This window comes from Cryptomeria japonica, unplaced genomic scaffold, assembly GCF_030272615.1.
Source record: "Cryptomeria japonica unplaced genomic scaffold, Sugi_1.0 HiC_scaffold_1094, whole genome shotgun sequence".
NCBI classification, from domain to species: Eukaryota; Viridiplantae; Streptophyta; class Pinopsida; order Cupressales; family Cupressaceae; genus Cryptomeria; species Cryptomeria japonica.
The window spans coordinates 1-24,546 of record NW_026729723.1 but is presented as its reverse complement, the minus strand read 5'-3'; the positions used below and the strand labels follow the sequence as shown (position 1 = coordinate 24,546).

The 24,546-nt window shown below is 41.8% G+C and overlaps 3 protein-coding genes, 1 non-coding gene and 1 pseudogene across 4 annotated transcripts; 2 read left to right on the top strand and 3 right to left on the bottom strand.

The window, feature by feature from the left end:
• Positions 1–2,649: 2,649 nt before the first annotated feature.
• LOC131873145 (uncharacterized) lies at positions 2,650–3,228 on the bottom strand. The gene has a single exon (XM_059216217.1). The coding sequence runs from the start codon at positions 3,226–3,228 to the stop codon at positions 2,650–2,652; it is 579 nt and encodes a 192-aa protein (XP_059072200.1).
• A 31-nt stretch (positions 3,229–3,259) lies between these two features.
• Positions 3,260–5,187, bottom strand: LOC131873144 (uncharacterized). The gene is made up of 4 exons (XM_059216216.1): positions 5,004–5,187; positions 4,669–4,789; positions 4,003–4,541; positions 3,260–3,813 (listed from the first exon to the last, which is right to left on the bottom strand). Exons 1-4 carry the CDS (start codon positions 5,185–5,187, stop codon positions 3,260–3,262), a joined length of 1,398 nt encoding a protein of 465 aa, XP_059072199.1.
• A 3,644-nt stretch (positions 5,188–8,831) lies between these two features.
• TRNAW-CCA (transfer RNA tryptophan (anticodon CCA)) lies at positions 8,832–8,904 on the top strand. The gene has a single exon. It is a non-coding gene; the product is annotated as a tRNA-Trp (tRNA).
• Positions 8,905–9,312: 408 nt separating this feature from the next.
• LOC131873143 (uncharacterized) lies at positions 9,313–11,928 on the top strand (annotated as a pseudogene).
• Positions 11,929–12,048: 120 nt separating this feature from the next.
• Positions 12,049–12,417, bottom strand: LOC131873142 (uncharacterized). The gene has a single exon (XM_059216215.1). The coding sequence runs from the start codon at positions 12,415–12,417 to the stop codon at positions 12,049–12,051; it is 369 nt and encodes a 122-aa protein (XP_059072198.1).
• Between the last annotated feature and the right edge of the window lie 12,129 nt (positions 12,418–24,546).

Below are 24,546 nucleotides of genomic sequence, written 5' to 3'. Positions count from 1 at the left end.
CCATCTTTGGAACTGTGCTATCAAATCTGCTTGATCAATTAGAAATATAGTGGCATCATCAGGTTAGTGGGCCATATATATTGAATCAATGAAACTCTATACTATCATTGTTAAAATATAACCTAAGTTTTGTTAGTTAAAATATCTTAATAAATCAAACCATTCGATGAGACTTCATTCATAAGTACTAGGTTGATTCTTTAAACGCTAAATTGATTCTCTCTAAACAATTTTCTTCCTTTCTCCTAATCAAACATCAGATGTTTTCACCTCATTTTGGGTCATCATTCTAAGCTGCTGGTGCTGGTACTGAGTATGACTGAGCTGGATGAGTAGGCCAGCTTCATTTTGGCCCAAATCTTGATGCGAGATCTCACCTCGAGCTTCAATAAGGCTGATATGAAGAGAATAAACTAGTTAGACATATATATCATCTATGATCAAGCAGCTATTGTTATCATAGAATCTTACCTGATTGGTGTTGCTGAGCATAAAGTTGTAAGACAATTATCAATGAATGAACCACTATATGGATTCTTTATACCAGAATCTCTACTGTAAACTCCTTTAAGATCCTCGTTAGTTGTTAGGTTGACAGCTGTTAAAAAAGTGTGGAAACCAGCCAAACCTAATATGGACCAAACGCTTATGAAACATATGAAAAAAACAGCTACACTGGCCGGTGAGGTTTGCAAGCTTCTATGATATTGGATTCCTTTGATAACAATATGAGATGTGTCATACTACAGGCAAGTACGTAAATGCATAATAGTGAGAAGGATATGATGAACATATAGAAGTACCTATAGTTTCGTCGGCCAACACAATTACCAACCCATGGACAGTGATGATCGAAACAATCAACACAATTATCACATACACTACAGTGGGACGCCCTCGGCGGCCTAAACATAAGACAAGTGAAACAATATTTAATCTTGACCGGCTGATTATTTATGAAAATCTCTTTTGTTCTGGGTGGAGGCCGAGTTCTATGTTGATTTGTTCCATTGTCATAATGATCGATGATAAATTGTTCAGTGTAAGCCGCTTCATCAGGACGGGCTCGAGGTATTATACCTGGATCTGAGAAAGCCGTGTGAAAGAAGCAGGACATCGTGAATACAAACAATATCACAGCTACAATTGGTATAGCTGGACTTATTTTCTTATAAATGAAAGGGCAGTCATATATGAAGAACAGCGTACAAGTTGTAAATATAAAGAATATTGAAAAGTAGAATAATGATAAAGATTCAGCAATTATGATGCGTCCATTACAAAAGAACCTATTTCGGCCGGGAAAGACTTGCCATCTCAGTTTTCTGGTCATGTTAAATTGGAATGTTATCGTCGTCGCTTCATCAACTATGTTCGATACAAATAATCTTTGAATTGGTTTATCTAAATATGAGTGGTTGTTGAATACTTGCTGAAGTAATCTTGATGACGATAGTTATCTATTGGCCTGATGCGGATTCTACTCATGTAGAACGGATACCGCATGGTGTCCTTGTTTAATAACTTGAGAAGGCTTTTTTTTGCTATTTACTAGATAGAGCTTTGTTTAATTTGATGTGGACACATACTTTCGATAAGGCACAAAATTTTAGAATCATCTGAAAGTCACACGCGTTAAGCCAGACAACAGATTAATAAAACTCCCAGAGCGATCATCCATGAGATACGACCAACCAGATCATACAGCGTTCATCACTGAAAGCATGCGCGCATAGAGTGGCCAAACTATGAGCTATTTAACCTGTTTGATGAATTAAAAACAATATCCTATTAGAGCTAATCATTTAATAAATGTAGTAATTTAATGACGAGCGATTATGTGCTCGTTTGAAGATGAGATAATACTTCAACATGTTCAAGAAGTACGTAGGATCCTCAAGTCTACAAATAGAAAATTGATCCGAAGTCGAATATCTCCGAGTGACTATTTCATAAATCTTCTTATGAGGTCCCAGAACTTGAATACCCCACAGTGGGTATAAGCAAATCTGTTGTTAGCATATGCGAATTTGTTTCAACGCTTCTTCTCGATGATGCCGATGAAAGTAAATCAATTCAATAGAATTATTGTTATGATATTTGAATATTATTTTCTAGTCGGACCGATTATCTTTAAAAGTCAAAAGCAAAGACTCACTAATGATGTCACTTTTATGAGGCACTTCATGTGTTACATCCAATCATTGTGTAGATCGAGAATCCAAGCTCATAGAGAGATAGGCAATATTCTGGTTAGTCTGGATGAATATAATCCAGTGACAAGCAATGAATCATTATGATGAAAGAATACTGTAAAATTTTGGTATGAAGGGCGGAATTATGGGTACTTCACCATGATTGCTCTTTGAATATATTTGACCAGTTTTGTCGCGATGCAATTTATAACAACTGTGATGGGTTGATAAAGAAGGAAAAACAGAAAAAAGGTAGAACTCGTCCGTGAAACAGACAATTCTATGAACGTGGTAGTCTAGGTGTACTGAAGACGTCTCAATAAAGTGTTTATGATTGAAGGCTTGTTTTTTACTGACGGACAAGCCATAGTTGGAAACCAGTAGAATAGTCATTGTAGTTTAATGGAAGATTTCTCTTGTCAGCATTGTATCATGTAAAAGATTGTCTCGGGTTTTAGTCGGACATCCAATCAGTATCCATAAGATGTCTTATAGTTGGCCGATTATGCGCGCAAATCCAAGGGTTTTCTAACGTTGCCATCTTTGAGACGATATTATCCATCTGCGCCCAATTCAACTTATCACCAATCATTATTGACTTCCTACAAGCACGTGTTGCAGCGACGCTTTTGATTTTCTTCAATGTGTAAGACTTGAGTTGATTGGGAGCAATCACAGCTACATCTATCAATTCTTCGAGATCCTCTATTGTCAAGTATTCATCTATACCGTGGCCCTTACAAATAGCAGTAGACTTCAACATAATTCTCATGCCAGCACGCTTGGATTGATCGACAGAGAACTTGAAGCCCCTTTTCTCAAACTCGGACATGTTCTCAATTATAGCACCCTCTTGTATTGTAGTCAGATACAACGGTTTTGGATGAACCATGTCTTGCGTCATGAAAGGAGACTTGTCCAGTTGATCTTCATAATTGGCTCTTTCATCTGTTGCATGCTGATCAATGATGAAGATATGTTTGTTCAAAAGAGCAAGTATAAAGCCCTTGTTGAACTGCCCGATAACCTGCATTGAATCAAACGAAGATTTATTTAGATTGAACTTAAGCTCCTGTTCCGCGACTACGTTGAATTTTGGATGTATCGCAAAAGTGTATTCTTTTGAATCCGCAATCGTCATACGTTGACATCGTTCTCTCCTGAGAACAGCTCCGAGGTCTTCCATATGTTCGATACGAACTTGAAGCCTCACCATCAAAAGCAACTTCTTGTTCCACTTTGTTTTGACGAAAGAGGCATATATCTGTTATGGAATCATCTTCCTTCGCTAATAATGCTTGATGGGCATTAGAATTGATATATTCTAATGCAGTAACAAATCCACGTCTTTCATGATTGGTTGTATCACAAGGTTTAATGATTTCCTTTTCAGGGGCCTGCTGGTTCATTATGTCAAAATATTGGCTGCTAACAGTGTTTGATTTTGATTCAGTTACTTCTGAATAAACTTCTGCATTGTCACAATTTGGATTTTCGACAGATGTAGACAACTCGGAACAAACTGAGGCAAAATCAGATCCAGATCCTTCACACAGAGGTAGAGTGATGGTTGTTTTTTCTTGAGACGTTGTCTGTGGTATCGAATCAACTAAGACAACTGAACTAATATCATGAGTTAATTGTTTTTTGCAATTACGGTCATCATCAACGTCCGAGTCGCTTTTGAGATCACGTTTAATCCCTTCGAGTCTTTATCAGGTTGCGGAGTGCCATTTTGGTTTTTAATTGGTATATGGGCGCTCGGGACACGATTTTTGTTTGGCCGGAATATATGGAGAATACATACTTTCGAGCGATTCCCGCAAAATTTCACATAACTTGTTTTCGTCTTGTAAAATAACAGCTCTTTTTCGAGGTACATTGAAATCGCATGCCCAAGGTTGCACAATTATGAATAGACAGTAAAAAGGAAATTGGTTGTTGGAATAAGTGCGATAAACTTCATTGATTAGCTTAGACACTTTTGGTACATCACAAGGCTTTTTGTTGATATAAATAAATTGACAATCGGATGAGTTTCTGCCTTCATTGACTTTTGATATGTAACCGTAGAAGGAATATTGAGGTTTTAAGCGTGCAAATTTAGATTTGCGAGTTCTTGTAAAGAATAATTCTTGCTTTGGTGGTAAGCTGACTTTAAAACTAGGTGCACTTATGGAATCTGAGGTATCGGTGCCAGTGATATCGCTCTTTTCACCTGTCTCATCGAGAGTAGAGTGCTGATCAAGAATATCGACTGGTTCGTCATTTTGGTTCGATAGAATTGCTGGTTCACCTGCTTGTTTTATGGGGAGTAGTGATTCCATAACTTTCACACCGAAATCGCTATAATCACTCCAGTCAATGATGTGCCACCATGCGTAAAATCTTTCTCTTTCTTCACAGAGTTCTTTTTACATAAAGTAAATCTAATATGAGGTCTAGCAATGACTTGTTCATAAAGTAATCTCACACTTTGTCATATTGTCGCTTAGCAGTTGTTATTAATTCTCTTCTCCTTACAGGTAATGAATGAAATAGATTTTTGACGACAACTGTAGTGCCCTCACTTCTGGCCATAAATTCTGTCTTGGCTAATGTGCCATCAGCTTTAAACGTCAGCTTTGTTCCAGTAGGACTCGATTTAGTTTTAGTGGTTATAGAAACATTGGCCAAATTACAAAGGACAACTCAATGCTTCACCTCTAAAGCCAAAAGTTTCTAATGATTCTTGTAAATTTTGGTAGTTGCTAATCTTGGAAGTGTGATATCGGATGCCTAGACTTTTAAAGTTTTCTTCCGCTATACCTGTTCCATCATCTAATACTTCGATCGAATCAGTACCAAATCGCGCCATTCTGATTTCGATGACTTTAGCGCCAGCATCAATAGAATTTTCTAATAACTCTCTAATGGCATCCTCAATATCGCTTATCTTTTCCCCAGATGCAATGAATCTTACGGAAGCGTCATCTATCTGCTTGATAGACATTCTAGAATATATTGTATTTTTTAAGGATGCCAAAGGTTTGATGCGACTTAAAACTGTTACAGAATGTCATTTGCAATAGAAAAAAGCGTTATTGGAAGAATCGTGTTATTGTTTACATTATTCCTAGTTGTACAATTTGTAAGGATAGTAAGCCATTCTATGAGTTGAGATGTGCACTTCACCTCATCACGATAGCGCTTTCGGCGCGCAGGGTGGCATTGATGCAGAACAGGAATGCGCCTTAAAAGGGGAAAAGAGTACACTAAGTTCAAATAATTTCTATCGATGTATTCATGTGTTACATATTTACATTGAAAAATTTACAATATTTAGCGCGTTAACTAAATTGAAACTTGAGCAGTGACTTTTAGGCACCAATCGTGCACAATCCACCGCTTGATAGAGCATACTACAGTCGCTTCAAAAAAATAGTTGAAACTAATAATGCGACTTTGTTTGGAAAATATGTATCTGCAGGTAAGAAGTTTTGCACTAAAATTCACCTTTATTAGTTTTATCACTTCGGATCCCATTCCGTCCCCTTAAAATCTTCTCAGAGATTACAACTTCCGGTCATAATTAACCGTTCTCTAGTCAAACAACAGAATACCAGAGTAATTGCTTTAACAGACAAACATCCTGCAGTTCCACAAACTGAAACGTTCCTCAAAACGTAGCCTCAACCTCTGTGCGAACAGAGACTTGAATAATCTATGAGCAGCATGCATTATGCGGCAGTTGAGTGTGTTGTTGCGGCTATTTATCTCATTTCTTCTCTATTGTCCTTCAAGAGAAATAACTGACGTTAATACTATATTGAACCTAGATAGAACCTAAAAAGTGTTTAATTATCAAAGTTACTCCACACAAAGAAACATGAATGACCATGCAGAGCGAATGTACGAGCTCATGAGAAAAGAAGGTAATCGTCTCAAGACATTTCGAATGAACCCACCCTGGCCAAAAGATTACGTTGATATTAAAAAAATTGGCCAAAGCAGGATTCTTTTATACCTTTAGCGGGGATAAAGTTCATTGTGCATTCTGTCGTGGTCAAGTTTGCCGATGGGATCGTGACGATGATCCTATGTCAGAACACGCCAAACATTTCACGACTTGCCCTTTTATTATGGGCGGTGAAGTGGGCAATGAACCACTCGGGGAAGACCCCTTCCCTGGGCCCAAGAGGCCTCGACCCTATGATGTTTGTGGCACTTATCCACCTTTCCCACCGAACGATACTAGATCACAACAAGTTTCAGAAGAGGTAACTCATCCACCTCATCCGCATCAAAATGATGCTCCATCTGATATTGGTTCAATCAATAACCTATACCAGTTTAATCATGATTATGGCTATCAGCGTAATGAGGAAACTCAACAAATCATTATGCCACCTCCACAGCAAACCCTCTCCACCCAGCATCATATGCCAGCATATGATAATTTGTTATCAGATAGTCGGGCAGTAGCTACAGTCAGTTCAAGCAATAATTCAAGCAATTGTAGCAGTTCGGTCAATAGCCTAACTGGGATTTGTAAAATATGTTACACTAACTCAATCGAGCTGGTATTTTTACCTTGTGGCCATTCTGTATCGTGTTTATCATGTGCCCAAAGGCTGTTTAATTGTCCTTTTTGTAGAGCAACTATAACTACAAGAATAAGAACATTTCTCGTCTAAAGACACAAGTGATAGAATAAAGTACCGGCAGCGACTCGAGCTTTGGTGCATTGTTCATCAAGGTCGTGTTCCCATTCTACTTTTGTCCACCGTTCTGTCTGAAATTTTGTCTCTAATCTAGCCAAATCTACCGCTTGATCTACTTTGAGAAATCTTTCTGTCAAACATGAGGCTAAAACAAATGATTTCATGTTTTGAGTAATGAATCTTGCACCTATCAAGGGCCATCTATCTAATGAATGTAGGTGTCTAGTGATTGTTTCGTGAGTATTCTTGGATATCGAGCTTGTATTCATAATATCTCCATATTCTATAGGTAGATAGCAATCAAAACGTGTGCTCGAACCATCCTATGAGTGGGTCCCAATGTCTGGATTGTTTTTCTAGCAACTCTTCATGGCAAGTGTCTCGAAATCGCACCGTGTCGAACTTGAGGTACTCAACAATAGAACTAACAACTGCGTCCTTAGTTTCATTGAAGGGGTTGTCTATAGCCTCATAAGCTAAAGTCGTCAGAACCATGGAGGGGAGATCCAACTTTTTCTTGCTCTCCTTTCCCTTCCATTCGTTTGCAATCGCCAAGGCTAGAGTTTTCATCTCTTACTCTCAGAAGATTATTCAATGGCGTTATCAGATTTATGTCATTCAGTTTTATTGTGAAAATCTTTGTTGTCGTCGGTCCACCGATACTGATATCCCATTTCTTGTTTAGCTTTTGCCTAGCATCTGATGTGCTGCTTAAAGTTTTACTACAATTGAGGAATATAGAACGTAATGATCTCGACAATATGAATACCTTTTGGGTAGCCATGTCAACGATACCGATAGAAAATAGGACGGTTGATCAATCGTTATGCACACCATACTTATTCAAGCAAACATGTGTGCATAAAACATATCCCGTGCACGCTCGCTAGACGCAAAATTCGGTAAAGACTTGTTAATATTTCAGACTTCAACTAGAGTAATGAACTCTATTTGAGCAGCAAATATTTGTCAGAAACATGGCATCCATCATAACGAATTGCAAGTATGCAATAAATTTTACCAGATGTCGTGGCTTAATCAAAGTGAGATGTTTATCAAGCGATAATAACGATCAAGTAATGAATTTTTCAACCATGAAGAAAAGAACTAACTGGCCAGACCCGACGAAAAAAGTTTTCACACTACCAAACATCCTCACAATGTCGCGTATTGCTACGGCCCCTGCCATCGGATATTTCATCTGGAATGGCATGTACAATCCAGCCATGGCTTGTTTTGCTTATGCTGCTGCAACAGATTTTTTGGATGGATTCATAGCACGACGACTAAATCAAGAAACTGATGTCGGTACCATGCTAGATCCGATTGCAGACAAATTGTTGCTCACAACTTCATTTGTAGCTCTATTTAATGTCGGGTTGTTGCCACTTTGGGCGACAAAAATATTCATTTTCAGAGATTTGATGTTGATAGGTTGTGGAACTACAATCAGATGTATAGGATTTGATGGGAAGTTAACTTGGAGGAAATTTTTGGATCTCAAAAACTATCCAACTATCGGCTTTACACCAACATATACAGGTAAATGCAATACAGCTCTCCAGTGTCTGATTGTAGCTACCCACCTCACTACTAATCAATTAGCTGGTTCGCCGATTTATGATTGGTCAATCTTTGGTCTTCACTCAGTAACAGCCTTAACAAACATGTATCTCATTATATCAGTACGTTGAAAGATATTGCCAAGACGATAGAGAAGCTAAAATACCTCAATCAAAGGGTTGAGGATGAAAATTTTGTTGTGAATCAATGAATGATTACAAAGCTTCAATTAAAGATAACTCTAGTCCATGATCCATTTAAAGAAAGTCTTTTGATTATGAGTTCTCAGGATGAAGAAATGGGTGGAAATTCGAGGACAAGAGTTTGTATCAGATTCCCATTGTGATCCATCTCCAATGTATGATAGAAAGGGCCGTTGGCGCAATTGGTAGCGCAGTGGACTCCAGATCCAAAGGTTGGGCGTTCAAGTCGCTCACGGCTCAAATCTTTTTTCTTTTCTGTTCCAAAATCAGAAGCTTGCGAAGAATTGTTAAAGGAGGATTCTTCTTTATGGCTTAACAAGTCAGTCTATTGACATCATGTCAATTGAGAATTTACTCATACGCGCCATTACGTCAAATCTAATAAACTCATAACCTCCGCAATCTTTTACTCATCATATTTATCATTGAATATTAGCTTTTTCATCTCAACTATCCATCACTGAATTATAAATCTATTACTTGATTTATTAGGATTGATGGAAGGAATATCAAGCACATTTAACAAGAATCGTATCAAGGAAACATGCTCTTATTGTCAATGCAAAATCATCATTAGGAGTGGACACATACGAAAATCTTGTAGTTGTATAAGTGTTTAAACGAACTTGAGATTTTTGACCCGAAATTATGGCTTCAAGTTCAAGTAGTGGGCAACACTTTGATCTCAATTCCTTGTCAGACCCATCTGGTGTTTTTGAATTGATTGAAACAGTCGGCTCTGGAACTTATGGCGATGTTTACAAAGCTAAAGATGTCCAATCAGGTCGGGTAGCTGCTGTGAAGATCATAAAGCTGGAGCCTGGTGATAATTTTTCCATAATACAGCAGGAGATACTTATGATGAAGAATTGTCACCATCCAAACATTGTAGCATTTTATGGTAGTTATTTAAGAAGAGACAAATTGTGGATATGTATGGAGTACTGTGGTGGAGGATCACTACAAGATATATATCATGTGACAGGGCCTTTGAGCGAGCCTCAAATATCATTAGTTTGTCGAGAAACTCTTAAAGGTCTCAGCTATCTACATTCCTTGAACATGATGCACCGCGATATCAAAGGAGCAAATATATTGCTCACTTCTAACGGTGATATCAAGTTAGCGGATTTTGGAGTTTCAGCACAAATAACAGCCACAATGAGGAAGAGAAAATCATTCATTGGTTCGCCTTATTGGATGGCGCCTGAGGTTGCGGCAGTAGAACGCAAAGGTGGCTACAACCAACAATGTGATATTTGGTCAGTTGGTATCACTGCAATAGAACTCTATGAACTTCAACCACCGATGTTCGACATGCATCCAATGAAAGCCTTAAATGTTATGTCGAGGTCCAACTTTAAGCCGCCTACCCTCAAAGATAAAAACAGATGTTCTGAAGAGTACAAGAATTTCGTCAAATCAGCTTTGATCAGAAGCCCTAAAAGGCGACCTTCAGCCGATAGATTACTCGAACATCCTTTCGTCAATCTAGAGATGCCCAAGCAACTAATGCGTGATTTACTGGCACGTGCTACTAGCGCTAACGATTTTAATCATTTCCCCTTGGAAACAGATATTGAGGAGGAAAAAATATTGATGGATATACCGAAGAAGATACCTTCAGCAAAACCTTCTGCCGGTGATCACATAATCTCCACTGCTGTCTCCAAAAGTAAAGAACAAGTTTCTGGTGTCGCTGGTTTAGTTTTAAGATCGCCTCCAATCTACGCTCCCACAAGTTCTGAAGCCAGCTTAAATGATACCCAAATTCAAATACAAGATGATAAGCCACCCGAAGTGCCTCCTAGGCGTAGAGACAGAAAAAGACCTCTGACAACTGTCGGCTTGCCTGGCTCGTGTTCAGAAGAATCAATAGTGTGCAATAACAAGCCGCAACGTAACTCAATCCAAGAGCTACCGAGAACACCTGGAAGATTCAATCTACCACCACCACCAAATCTCCCTCCTCCACCACCTCCACCATCAAACTATTCCACCGCAAAAAGTAGTCAAGCTGATAGCAATAGCAGAACACTGGCCAATGGATTGCCACCTACACCAAGAGTTTTAATGGGCGCCTGTTTTAGTAAAGTTTTCAATGGTTGTCCCATTAGAGTTAACTGTGCGGTGTCATGGATTCATCCGGATACTAGAGATCAACATATTTTACTTGGATGCGGACGAGGGTATATATACATTGAATTTGAATGAAATAGCAGATGCTTGTATGGATCACATCTTTCCTCGCCGAACCACTTGGATGTTTGTTATCAAAGATGTATTGATGAGCATCTCAGGCAAATCAGTAACACATTTGTACCGCCACGACCTAGTCAATCTTCATAATAGCAGTAACAAAGCTGCGCAGAATCGATTTGGTTTACAAGTTGACTCAATGATCAACAAGATACCTGAAAAGTTCGTGCCCCGTAAGTTTACAGCATCTATAAAGGTCTCGGAAACGAAAGGCTGCATAGCTTGTTGTGTTGGAAAAAATCCTTATAATAGTTATAAGTATTTATGTGGGGCAGTACAGAATGGAATATTTCTTATGCAATGGTATAATCCGATGAACAAATTCATGCTACTAAAACAATATCAGATTTACATACCGCCAAAATTAAGCACTTTCGAGATGATAATAACACCAGAGCAAGAATACCCGATTCTTTGTGTTGGCGTCAGGGCAAACTCTGATTTCTCCTCTCTTAAGTTAGATCTTATTAACTTAAACTCAACTTCAAATATGTATGGTGATGAAGATTTTAGCAGTACTATAATACCTTGCCAAGATCAACTCAATTTAGTCTGTGTTAAACAATTAGAAAAAAAAATTCGATACTTGTTTGTTATGATCGAACAGTACATTTGGTTGATTTACCAATAATACTAAACCTATTGGAAAGACTCAAAAACTCAAGTTTGATTTTGATATAAAATCTCTCGGTAAGTTTCGAGTTTTCGTTTTCATATAACTTGCGCTCATTTAAATATTCATATTCATACTAATCAATTTTCTTCCACACAAACAATTATCCATCAACAGTTTGCCTTTCTGATTCTGTCTTAGCCTTTCATGAGAATGGTTTACAAGGACGTAATTATATAACAAATGAAGTCGTTCAGGAAATAAACGACAAATCTAGATTGTATCGGGTTCTTGGCAATGATGAAACCATCGTGTTGGAAAGTAGGCTTGTGACATCCAGATCCAATGACTCAGATATTTACATTCTCACTGGGCATGAAAATACCATGTAAGATTAGCAGTTATAATTTTCTAACGATTTTGCACATCCAGCTCATGTGCAAGATCCTTTGTGAATTTATCGTCCTAAATCGGGCCAACTTGAGTGTGTGGCGGTTCACTGGACATTTCATCTAATATCTTGGTGGACCCATAGGTACTACAGGTGTCGGTAAACCTCGCCCAACTGCCCTACCCATACCTACACCGGACACAGCGGTTGGTACAGCCATTTGGGTGGGAATACTTCTGTCATCTTCTTGAGGCGGTGGACCTTCAACACTTAGTGATACTACATGCTCACCTCTGAGCAGAATAAAGCCTAAAACCCTCTTTTCATCGCGGTTTTTAATTCGTCTGATTTCTTCACAATCTGCGAGCACTAAATTCATATGCTGATCAAATCCCTTCATCGTTCCAATCAAATTCCTATTATCTTGAAGCTGGATTCGCATCCTGTAGTTCAAATACTGGAGCATCTTACTGTTTTTGCTGATCGTCATCCTGGATTTGTTTTCTAAGCCGACAATTATATTTAATTCAATATGGGGATCGAGCGATGTGAGATCTGTTAGTTCTTTGTGGTTTCTTGGATTGGAAATTGACGAAGGCCTTTTACCTTATGAGAAAGTAAGTAAATTATACCTTGTAGTAACTAGTTACTAGTAGTTTGACTACAATTGTCAAAACTGCAGATTTCTTCAACTACGCTGTATTGCGTACCGGCAGAGGAATTGATTTTCCTGCCCACGCTACGATTCATGCTGCACTGCAGCTACAGCGACAGGCACGGGAAGGGCATGTGCCCGCATTAACGCTAGGTGGCGTATGCCCGGCACGACCATCTGACAACGTTTGTGTATTACTTTTACCAAAAATACAAGGAAGCGATGAAATTACTGTAACATAAAGCGAAACTACCATTGATATTACAATCAACTCTCCAAAAAAAATTATATCACAATCAATAATTCATAACTGATACCAAAGCCCAGAAACTAAATAAAATACCCTAAAGAATTAACATTAAGCAAGCAAGTTAAGAATCCAAAACAGAAAGAATGGCGTCGTTTACCACCTCTACTGTCTCATCTAATCTCGTAGGTCGAGAGTTAAGTATCGCATCAAGCTTTGTGAAACAATATTATACTTTACTTAATAAGGCGCCGTGTTTTATCCACAATTTTTACTCACACACGATTCAACATTTATTCATGGAACCATAGAGATGGCTAATGAACATCACACCGAACCAGTAGTAGGTCGCGAAAAGATTAAAAGGAAGATGGAAGATCTGAAATTGAACGATTGTCGAGCCAGATCAAACAGATTGATTGTCTCTCGAAACATTAGCTGGAGGACTGGTGATTCAGGTCATTGGTGAGCTGTCTAACAATGGCAAGCCAATGAGAAGATTCCTTGCAAACATTCGTTCTGGCCCCAAGTCCTGATGAATCGCGCCAGGAAGGTGACTCACAACATGGAAGGGCTGGCGCTCCATCTGATCGTCGAGGTGTCCAATCCAACGAAAACAGTAGCCCATCTTGTAACCAAAAATTTTTTGTTTTGAATAGTATCTTCAGATATCAAGATGATGGACCAGATAACGACTTTGAAGATGAACCTAACATCAGAGCAAACATTTCTTCAGATGGCGCAAATGGTCGGGTATCGAGACAAGCAAAATCGCTTCGGCTCCTAAGCTTATACCTACTAACATAGATGTTGGAAATTCTAATGGATCTACTTCTGATTATGCACTAAGCAGGCGACGACCCCACCGAAACTGTTAGTAGAAATGTTGAGGATGTTGAGGGTCTAGCTAATAATCTTGAAGAGAGTGTCAAGTTGAATAAGCAAAGTGCACCCGGAAAATGAGTCGGAACGTGAAGTAAGTATCGTGAAAGTAGTGTCCAATGGAACGGGTAACAAAGATAAGAAAAACGAAACATCTGAAAAATCAACTGAGAATGGTAAGACAACCGATCATTCGCCAAATACCACATCTAGCAGCTCTGGTTCATTCGCCACCAATCAACCTGTGCCAATCGCCACAGTGTCTCGACCTCAACCCTCCAATGAACCCAAAACATGGGCCAACATGGGTTAGAAATGCACCCTCAACATCAATTCAAATTAATGTTAATAAAACTTCAGCGGTAATGACAGAGCAACAGCAACATAATGTAACTCAGCCAGCATGTTGTGTCTCAGCAACAACAACAACAACAACCGCAGCAACCACAACAGCAGCAGCAAAATTCGCAGAATCCTAATAGAAGGACGTCATATGATGCGAAAACCCTCTAACAAATCTAATGGACGTTCGATGAAGAATAGAGAGAATAGACCCCGTCCGCCCCTCGGAAAACCCCGCTGCCTAGAGTTTATGTTGTAGTATGAAATGAATTTCAATAAAAATGGACAAAACACATGCTTGCCATTATAAGACGTTAGGTGTTTATTATTTTATAGAACCGATGGTGGTGGGGGCTCTCTTGAATTTGAGTATGACCTTGAAGTCTTCACCAAACATTTTGTGGGTAGTATCTTTGTAGGCCTTATCTAAATGCTCCTTATAGAATACAAGGTTAAGATCATTGCTTGTCATATCCATGCTGTATCTACGCTGATTATCATTTTGATTACCGACCGCGAAGAAAGTATTGAACCAAAAAGAGAACAATTTTTCTTTTTTGATAATCTTCGACTTTTGCTGATAAAATTCAATCTTTATGTCACCATTCAAGTATAGTGGATCCTCAAAGTAGTATTCTACTGGGTTGTTGTTGTTGCTGCTGCAATTGATGGTTGTTGTGATTGTTACAATTGTTCTGTTGATGGATACCATCGACCAGCAATTGTTGTTGCTGTTCCAATTCATAACCACTTGACTTAAACATATTGCCTGCTCTAACATCATCCACCACATTATTTAGCGAGCAACCATTAGTATTTGTTGTGATTGATGATGTTATTGACGAATTCGAAGCCATTGAGAGGGCTGTATCAACTTCAACCGGTCCATTTATTTTGGTGCACCTATTATGCTGATCTAAATGATATATGACGAAATGGTGTGTTGATAAAATTAGGTGGAGTTGGTTCTAAATGTATTGAGCATAAAAATAATGCCTATGGGTCTATAATTCAAGTTAAATTTGACTAGCTCTTGATAATAATCAACGTAACGTTTTTGACTTGGAATGGTGACACCTCTGTTGTCATGAGTACGCTTTTCTCCATAATAATTAAGCGCAGTAGTCGAATCGGCAACTAAGCTCTTGTGTAACATGTAAGCGCAAATCATAACACCGGTGCGTCCCTTTTCCAGCTTTACAATGGATAGCTGCAACATTTCTTTTATCTTGAGCTAGCCAATCATCGACATCTTCCACAGAAGGCGCGCAGTAATTCTAAAGACGGTGGACAATGGTCATCAAACGGATACTCTGCAACACGGTTATGAAATTTGTTTGAGTCATAATGTCTTTCAGAGCATAAATTATAAATCCTATAATGGTTATAATGTTTAGAATCTAAGAATCTAACAACTTCATCAATAGGATTTCGATAGACGCCTTCAAGCTTGTCGGCGGGGAAAGCCCATGGCTATAATGTTATCATAAATATAAGTGAGATCTAAGTTGAAACCATCCTCTTTATAACGTTTTTTCTTTTTACTAACTAGGCTTTCTAATCTTGGCCGTCATGGCTCGATAATCAATAAATTCGATAATTTTAATTTGCGTAATGGTGATAGTAATAGAGGTAACTATTATGTCTTGATTACAATAGCGATTGTTGCAGTAGTAATGAGAGTATGGGGTGGTTTGGGTCTAGTATCAGGTGTTGCAAACAGTGCTACTGGTTGTGGTAGAAGAAATATTCTAATAGTAATATTAGTAATGACATTAGTAATAGTAATAATAATAATTATAAGAACTATAATAATACTAATAATAATAATAATAATTGGTTTAGTTTCTCCTAATGTGTTCGTGCCAGAGCCAGTTTGTTCGACCGAACGACTGACTGACTGACTAACTAACTCGATAGCTCTCTCTCTCTCTTTCTTTCTTTTTCTCTTTTACTGACTGGCTAGAGGCAGCAGCAGCAGGCTGTATGTGTGTCTATCCTGATACAACTGCCCTGGATGGCTTTAATTCCTAGAGCCTGCTGAGAACGACTCAGCTCGATTTTAGTTGATCGACTCGGCTCGGCTCTCAGCTTGACTCGAAGCGAGACGACTCCGGGCCCTTTCACACAGCTTGATTCAAGCTCGTATCAACTCGTTCTCGCTTTCTACACTCTCTAAACTCACTATTTTAAGCCTCTCAATGTGTACTGTCGACTGTTGGCACTGCTGCTTATAACGCAGCAATGGTTGGTGGTGGCCGTGGCAGTTGTCGTCTTTGCAGCAGGAGCAGCAGCAGCCTGTTTTCAAGCTTACTAATGCTGTTGCTGTTGTATCTCACCCTGTCGCCTGCCTATCTATCTATCTATCTTGTAGCCCGAAACGCGCCCCGAAGGATAGCTAGATGACTGGACGGCTTGTCTCAACTGCTGCTACAGCCTTTCTTATGGTGAGCCAGCTAGTTTGTCTGGTTCACTGTGTTAGTGTTGGTGTGTGCTTTGACCTGGGTTGATGTGTTGGAAAACTTCCTACACTATTCGTACATTACTACGTAGGAACGTTTTCCCCGTACGACCCCCCAAATTTGCACAGAATTGCCCTAGATAAATGCACGACTATTGTTCAACGCGAGAGATACTGTGTCCTATCAGGCTAACTTTATTCACTCCTCTACCCCGATTCACTCTTGTAGCTTTGCTACCAATGGTGTTGACTGGACTGGACTGGACGAGATGAAGAAAGAGGGACGAAGAGGAAGAGTGGTTGGGTCTGCGCAGGCTTCTTTCTTTTGTAACAAGTACCACTAGGCCGAAAAGGTATTCGCTAACCTCCCAGGAGCAGACAACGCTCATATTATATGCGGATCAGGGGTAATACCCCTAACACTTTAACTCTCGTTTAAATTTTCTTTTTGTGTATCCGCCTCTTCGTTCTGGCTTGCTGCGGGAACGCGAGCTGTGCGGGCTCAAATGAACAGACCGCGTGCCTGCGAGCCCCATTCATTTGCCTCGTCAGGTTCTGCAAAGAGGAGGGCGCGCCGGGGACAATCGGCTCAAGAGGTTGGGCGCGTAAGTCGTCCCGTTTTGGCCCAGCCAGCCAGCCAGCCAGTATTGCTCAAGTTGGTGGCTCACACAGTTTTCCCTTTTATATGCGCTTGCCTAAGCTCCTGCAAAATCTGAATCGTCACCTAGACTAAAAGAGTTTAATTCAACTTATCTCGGTGGATGATTCTTCAACAGTGCGTCGCAGTAAGGCGCGCCAAGCTGCAAGTAACAAGCGTTATTTCTCGGGGACGGCTTCTCTTTCCATGCCAAGTTTCAGCCCTGATTCCCACCCTCAAGCTTCAGAGCGAGTTTGAAGTATTTGTAGTCTCGATAGTCCTCATCGTCGTTGTCGTCCTTGTTGTTGTTGTTCTCCTGCTTTAGTTTGCTAACCCAGCAGAACGCAGTAGACGCAAACTCGTTCCCGCCGCAACCGTCGATACTGGCCTCTCTCTCTTTCTCTCTGGGCTCATTCTACAGGCGGAACCCGCGCAATTCGGCCTCGCTCGTCGGCTCGACTAGTTTGCTATGCTGCATTGGCTCGCATTCGAAACCCTGCCTCCTATTGATACAACTGGCAGGCAAGTGAACGGCAATAGTCAAAATCGAGCCTGTAACAGTGGACCGCCCCGCGCAAAAGGGCCCCCCCTTTATCGCTTTCTGTCGGCCAGTCTGCTCGTTTTTGTTGGCCGATTGGCGCGGCTGGCTTCGGCTTGTGGTTGTTGCAGCCAGTTTCTTTCGCTCGGCCGCGCACCGCATACAACAACTGCGGAAGCGTGTTTAAACGCAGCTCGGCCGAGGCTGACTAACTCCTGGAGAGCAAAAGAGGCACTGATTGAGATGAGTGGAAACTGGCGCGCTGAGTCGCTCTGGGGCGACTGCACTCTAGCACACAAGTAGACTCGCATCCAGTCGCTTTCGCAAGTCTAGTCGGCCAGTAAAAGTTCTTGCTATCCACCAATAGGAGAGAGAGCTTTGGCAGATCCCTCCTGAATGGCTGGCTGGCTGTGTCGGTTCAGCTTGCATAACTGTAGCTCTTGTTGCTCCAAACAACCTCCCCCTCCTACTAACTAGCCTGCTTGCCGCTCTATTGCGCGCTCTACTGCCTTTGCTCGCGCGCTAATGTGCCCGATCCATCGCCTTCCTAAGCGCGCTTCTCCCACCCAAATCTCCTTCCCATCCGTTTTTAGCCCGCTTTAACACCGAACCAGCGACTTGTTCGCCGGGCCGCAATAGTTTGGAATCTCGAGACAACCGCCACAAGTTTGCATTTGTTGGGCTAGGGAGCTCTATGAATGCGCTATGCTGCTACTTGCATGGCAGTTCGCAAGTTGCAATGAATCACAGGCGCGCAAACAGAACGGTCAGTGGTTTTGTGCAAACAGCCAGCTGGAACGGTGCAGTCTAATGGGAAGTTCGCTTCGAGCTGGACCAGCCAGCCAGTCAGCTAGCTAGCAAACAAGTGAAAGCGCGCGGGCATAACCATTGCAGTTGCTGCCTGCAAAAGAGGGGAACGGCTCCCCTCTTTTGCAGGCTCTCTCTGTCTCTGAGGAAATCAACTTTTTCGCGCCATGAGAAACTAGCTCTACTCGAGGTGGTGCAAGTGAGCCAGGAAGATAGAAGTCAGCTCGCAAACGCAAACAAGCTGATGACCGTCCTAGCTTGCTGACCCAACGAAAACGACTCGCTCAAGTAAGGGCAGCTGGAATTAAGGCAGCTGCTAACCAATTGAGCGACTAGCTGTAATGAGTTGTGGCCCAATCTTTGACCGATTTCTGCGCGGGACAACTTTTCTGGCAGGTTTTGCAAGAATTCAGCTCTTTTTGCATGTTTGGTTGAAGATGCATAGGTTTCAATTCTAAAAGAAATTGCAATCTTTTCTGTTGCTCTGACAAAATACCACTGAATTAAAGAAATTAGCCTCCTCCTAGTAGTAAGCAGAAAGAAGCGTCCTTTTGGAAGTTGACGAACTCTGCGACTGCGAGCTGCAAGTCGATCAGCTGATTGCTCGCTGGCCGCCGAGTCCTTTTTCGCGCAAGAGAGCTGTGCGGCACAAAAGCGACTCGAGCTGTTTCAAATCCATTTCGTTACGCAGCGAGTGAAAGTGAACACGTTTTATGCTGAAAACTCGCCCGCGCACAAACACACACTCACACACAAAACTCGGCCAGCTGTAAGCCGTCTGCGAGCCTGAAAGCGCTCCCAGCCAGTCAGTCGAACTTACGCCTGCTCGCTGAACGAGCTGCGCTTACAATGTTAGTCGCGCGACTGCTTACTTGGTAGTCCCCCCACTTATGCCAATCTTAATATATATGTATATATATAAGTATCCATGTCGCCTCTAACAAGATGATTGTCAAGTTTCGCTCGGGAAAGTTTCTGTCGGCACATGCTAGCGGAAGCCAGACAGCGACGATTCAATTCAAGATCGAGCCAGGTGATTGAACCAGATCAGCTGAGCTGTTCCCTGGTGCAGGTGCTGCTGCTGCTGCTGCAGATGCTGCTGGGCAAGCAAGCAAGCCAAAAACGCTGTTTAGGCGACAGGTAGGCTTTGCAGGTCAGGAACTCGAGCCGTTTTCCAGCGATCTCAAATGGAAATCCTCTGTGGCTCCCAAGATCTAGTTTTGTGGTTGCCTTAAAGGCGAGGGGCGCGCTGATAAATAGGGTTTTTGGTGCGCAATGCTTCCCTCTTGACTAGCCGCCACTTTAAAAGTTCTGCTTTTTGGCATAGAGGCCAATAATGTATAGCGAGAGATCGGCAGTTATAAATTTAGTCGTGTGCGCGCCACTGAACAAAACTGAATCGAGCAGGCTTTTCCATTTGCAAGTAATGACAGCAATAAGAGTGGCGGCAATAGCAGTAGAAGGGACGGATATATATAAATATATACATCTCTTTTAGGATCCTCTATTTTGGCTAACATTTGGGACCTCCTAATGATGACTCACAAGTGAACGAGCGAGCTCATGCAGTTACTGGTAGCCGATGAAAACTGGTGGAGTCGGGAGTTTAATGGGTGCACGCGGCCAGTCAATAATCGGCGACTCGTCTCAGGTGGTTGCCATGACGCGCCCAGTTTGGCGCGCCAATTTGGACCACCCTCGGCAAGCGCTCATCAAACACCGATTTCAAACAGAATCCGTCCCCATCTCGAGCTGGCACCCTGTTTTCGAGCGAGCTTTTCTCGCGAAACTAATCGCTCCGCAATGAATGTTCAATGGCCCGACAACCTTCGCTCACAACGCTATCTGCACTATGTGCTCCATGAACGTGCCAACGAACCAACCGAGGTCGGATGACTGAGCGGGAACTAGGCCAAACATGCTGCTATCTTCAACCGCCATGATAATACCTAGCTCGACGATAGCTGATACATATACACACTCGACTAGGTATTAATGCTAAAGCTATTATGCGCTTTCTTGATTTGACAATCGTGTCGTCAGATCGAGAAAGACCTTCATGGCGACGTCGACTCCGACGAAACAAATCCACCCCTACTCTTATCAGTCGAGTTTGCAGCCTGTGCTGTTCAAATAACCAAATAAAGGCGCTCGATACTTCCTCTTCTTTTTTTAAATCTGGCCGTTTAAAATACCTTGCAACTGTTCGATTATACTCAGATTGAATTATGGTAATCGCTTCAGCGATTGAATACGGAACATACAATTTCATTCATAAGAGAGACCCGCTAACAAAACCCCGAAAGCGCTTGAGATGATGATGATGATGACCACGATGAAACACAACCGCTCGCAAATATACGCACTTATATGCCCTCCAAATTGGACTGTCGCCGTCTCGTGCAGCACTGAATGCACCAATAAATGGGAAATTCTTTCTCTTCTTTTGACGCGCTGCATTTAGACGGCTGTATACTCCGATAGCTACCGCTGATTATGTCCGCCAGTATCCATAGTTGGTTCCCGCAGGCAAATACGCCGGCAAAACTGTCGTCCGATTCTGCTTTAAGCGAACTCACTCAATCAACGTATGGCGCGGCATCTGACCTATTTGCCGCCGGCTCTTCCGCCGGCTTCAGGAACACTTCATAGGTCGGCAAATGGGCTACTCTATTGAGCGCCATACACTATGGAGCTGTCGGTTGGCATTCATATGGATCGTGCATAGGAGCTAGCTCTCGGCGGTGCTAGATTAAAATTTCTAAGCGCATACAAGGCCAATAAAGCGCAACTATGCTCAAATAGCGCGTGTGAGTCTGTATGTGTATAGCGTCCACAGCTTAAAGGAGCTGTTCTCATTGAAAAACCATCCTTTTTCCTCCGTCATGATAAGCTGCAGCTCGATTCAAGTTGCCAGCGCGGTCTCCTGTCATTGCTTTGTCAGCGCTTTATGTATATCCTATATGGCTCCCCTAATTAAGCGACAGGTACTTATGAGACGATCAGGGCGCGCGCGTGACAAGCCACAAGTTCAACGTCGCACACCGCTCCAGAAAATTGAGAGAATTTTAGACGAACCTAACAAAAGTGCTCTCATCACTCTGATAACGATTCTCTCGGATAATATTAGAATGCAAAATTTGCGCTTTAAATGAAACGAAGTGGGCGCAACAAATTTCCTGATGACTCTCGCTATGAAGGTAGACTCGATAAAGGCAAATGCTTGAGAACTCGGTTTGTACAACTTAAGTTGCTGCCGTGTGAATTATCCTCGCTAACAAAGCGCTTTTTTGGGGCTGTGTGATTTATGCATCCTCTGCTTAAACGTACCCCTGGCGCACAAGTACCAAAAGTACGTGGACGAGAAGGGCCTGAATGGGGCGCAAAACTAATGAGCAATTTAGTTCAAGCGATAACAATGATCGGAGCGCAACACTTTTCCGCCAACAAGATTAGTCAAATAGTGGGGTCGTTTAATTGAAATGAATAGTCTGATAGAAAACAGTTTCTAGCGACTTTAATCAATAACATTATAATACACTGCGAAGCTTCTAGGCTATATTACAGAGTTAGATAATCATATTATTCGTCCGTACTCTGATTACTGAAGTTTATTACATCAAAAAAGGTCGCTTGCATGGGTTCAGTTCACCCCCATGCGAGCGCCTTAGTCTAGCTATACGCCACCATTCGAATAGGAGACGAGTTATCCAGTGTGCCACTTGGTAGGGAGACAGAAAGTTCTAGCTAGGGTTTGAACTCAATGAGAAGCATCTTCTTTTTAGCGCAGTCAGCAAACTAGCCAGCCAGCCTCTACATTCATTGGAGCAATCCAACATTAAATCACGGTAGTTCAACGAAAAGAGCGTTAGGCAGAGAGACTACCAAGGATTATGTTTCGATCGATTGATGGCGGTTGCATTCCGGTTGGTGTCCATAACGGTTGATGGTGTCTCTATATTTGTTTTAGTAGTAATATAAGTCGAACTAATACTCACTAACGCTAAGTCACTACGGTTCAACCTAGGCTAGTGTGCCGTTTTGAGTTGTAGCTATGGACGGAACTTGGGAAGATTGTTAGTCGTCACCCTGTATCTGTTTCTCGCGATAAAAGTGAGCCAGGTAAACGAGTTGTCGCGCTTCATCTACATCATCCAATATCTAATCTTCTTTTTGGAGCTCACAGTATACCATACGCGCGCGCAAACACACACACACACACACACACACACACACACACACACACATACACCCATACGGCCTTTCGGTATCCGCAAAGCGCAGTTCAAACGCAATCGCGGAAGAGTTAATGCACAGTTGATAGTTCATATCATAGCATAAGCTGATAGGTAGGCGTTCGCCATTGCTACTTATACACTGTGAGCCATTACAAGTCTATGTGTGCGAAGCTAACATCAGCCATAGTCATCTCTAGCAAGCTCCGAAAGTGCGCATCACCTGATGTGTCCTAGTGCCTTACTCTCTGCCATGATCATTGTTTACAACTTGCGCCAAAGCCTTTCTCATAATGCCAAGAACAAACCATGTCAGGGTCGGCGACCACTTGTCTGAACGATTCTTTTGCAAAGGTATAATAACGCGCTTATTGAACTGCGCTCACTATGTCACCATTGTTAGAAGCAAAGGGTGATCTATTCTAGTTAGGGCAGTGGCAGTTGGTGACAAATGACTTCCCTCTTCGTTTGCTGCCAAGGCTTCAAACGGGCTCCCTTTCGTTTGCGGTTACTGCTGCGGTTTGTTGCTGCTGTTGTTGCTGTTGCTGTTGCTGTTGCTGTTGATATTGCTGGTGCTGCTGCTGCCGCTGCTTCTGTTGAGCCAACTGCATCCTGCTTGAGATCGAATTAGTAGCTATCGCCTTGTTGTTGTTACGGAGCTTATCAAGCCTGCTCCTATGCTGGGCCATGAGTTTGGTCAACCTTGCTCTGTTAGTTGGTTAGAAGAAAAGTGGAATTTATTTATTAGCAGGCGGTATATCAGTTAGCTTGAAGAAAATAGCCGAGAATCAGCTCGAGATGAGGGGTCTAGATAAATGTGGTGTCAACGCTATATGAATAAATAAATCAAAACTTACTGAGCAAACTTTGTCGCAGTTCCTCGTCGAGCTCAATCTTGAGTTTTGAGGGCATTGTAAAGATAGACAACTGATTTGTCCTTGTGGTGGTGTCGGCTAGATCGCTGCTCGCGGAGGGCACATTTCTATCAACTTTCGTTGCTACTGTCGCTTGTTGCCTCACCTGGGCAAGAGCCATACTTGCACTGTTGATATCCCGCCAAGATGAGTTGAAACCTGCACTGGTGCCGCCTGATCGGAATGAAACTGGCTGATGGCCGACTGAGCCGCTTGGGGACCACTTTCGACTTGTCACTGGATGATGGCATTATGGCTGCCATTGGGCTGTTAACCTGTGCGGTTAGTGGCGATGGTGGTGCTGGTGGTGCTGCAGCAGCCTCGAGCCGCCACTTGTTGAGCTCGAGCAGGCGATATATCTCTTCCTCTATGTCTATATCATTTGTCTCACTTTCAACACCACTATCCCTATTGAGTTCGTGCTGGCGCCTACTATCAACAAGTGACTGCTGCCGTTTCCATTTCTCCCTTAACAGATTGAGCCATCGCTTGATAAGGCTCCTCTTGGAGTTTTAATTTGATTAAATTGATTCTCTCCTTCCTTAGTTGTATAGCTATCCATCTGTACTCCTCAGCCAGCTCGAAGGTATCGCGCGCGATAGTTGTTTGTAGAATTTGTTCGAGCCATAAACGAATACTGACAGCTCGTTTGTAAGCGAATTGTATTACAGTTAATGCTTGGCTATATGCTGAGGGGACTAATTGTTGAGTTGTTCGAACTGATTAAATAAGATGAAGCCTCGTTAGATAATGATGAAGATGCCGATGATACTGATGATGCTGATGCTAATACTGACGCTGATGCTGGTGTTGGGGGTTGGTGCTTTGGATCTATTATTTGATATAATTTCCAATAATCCTATCAAAGCGTTCTGTCCTCATTGTCGGTAAAAAAAGGCGC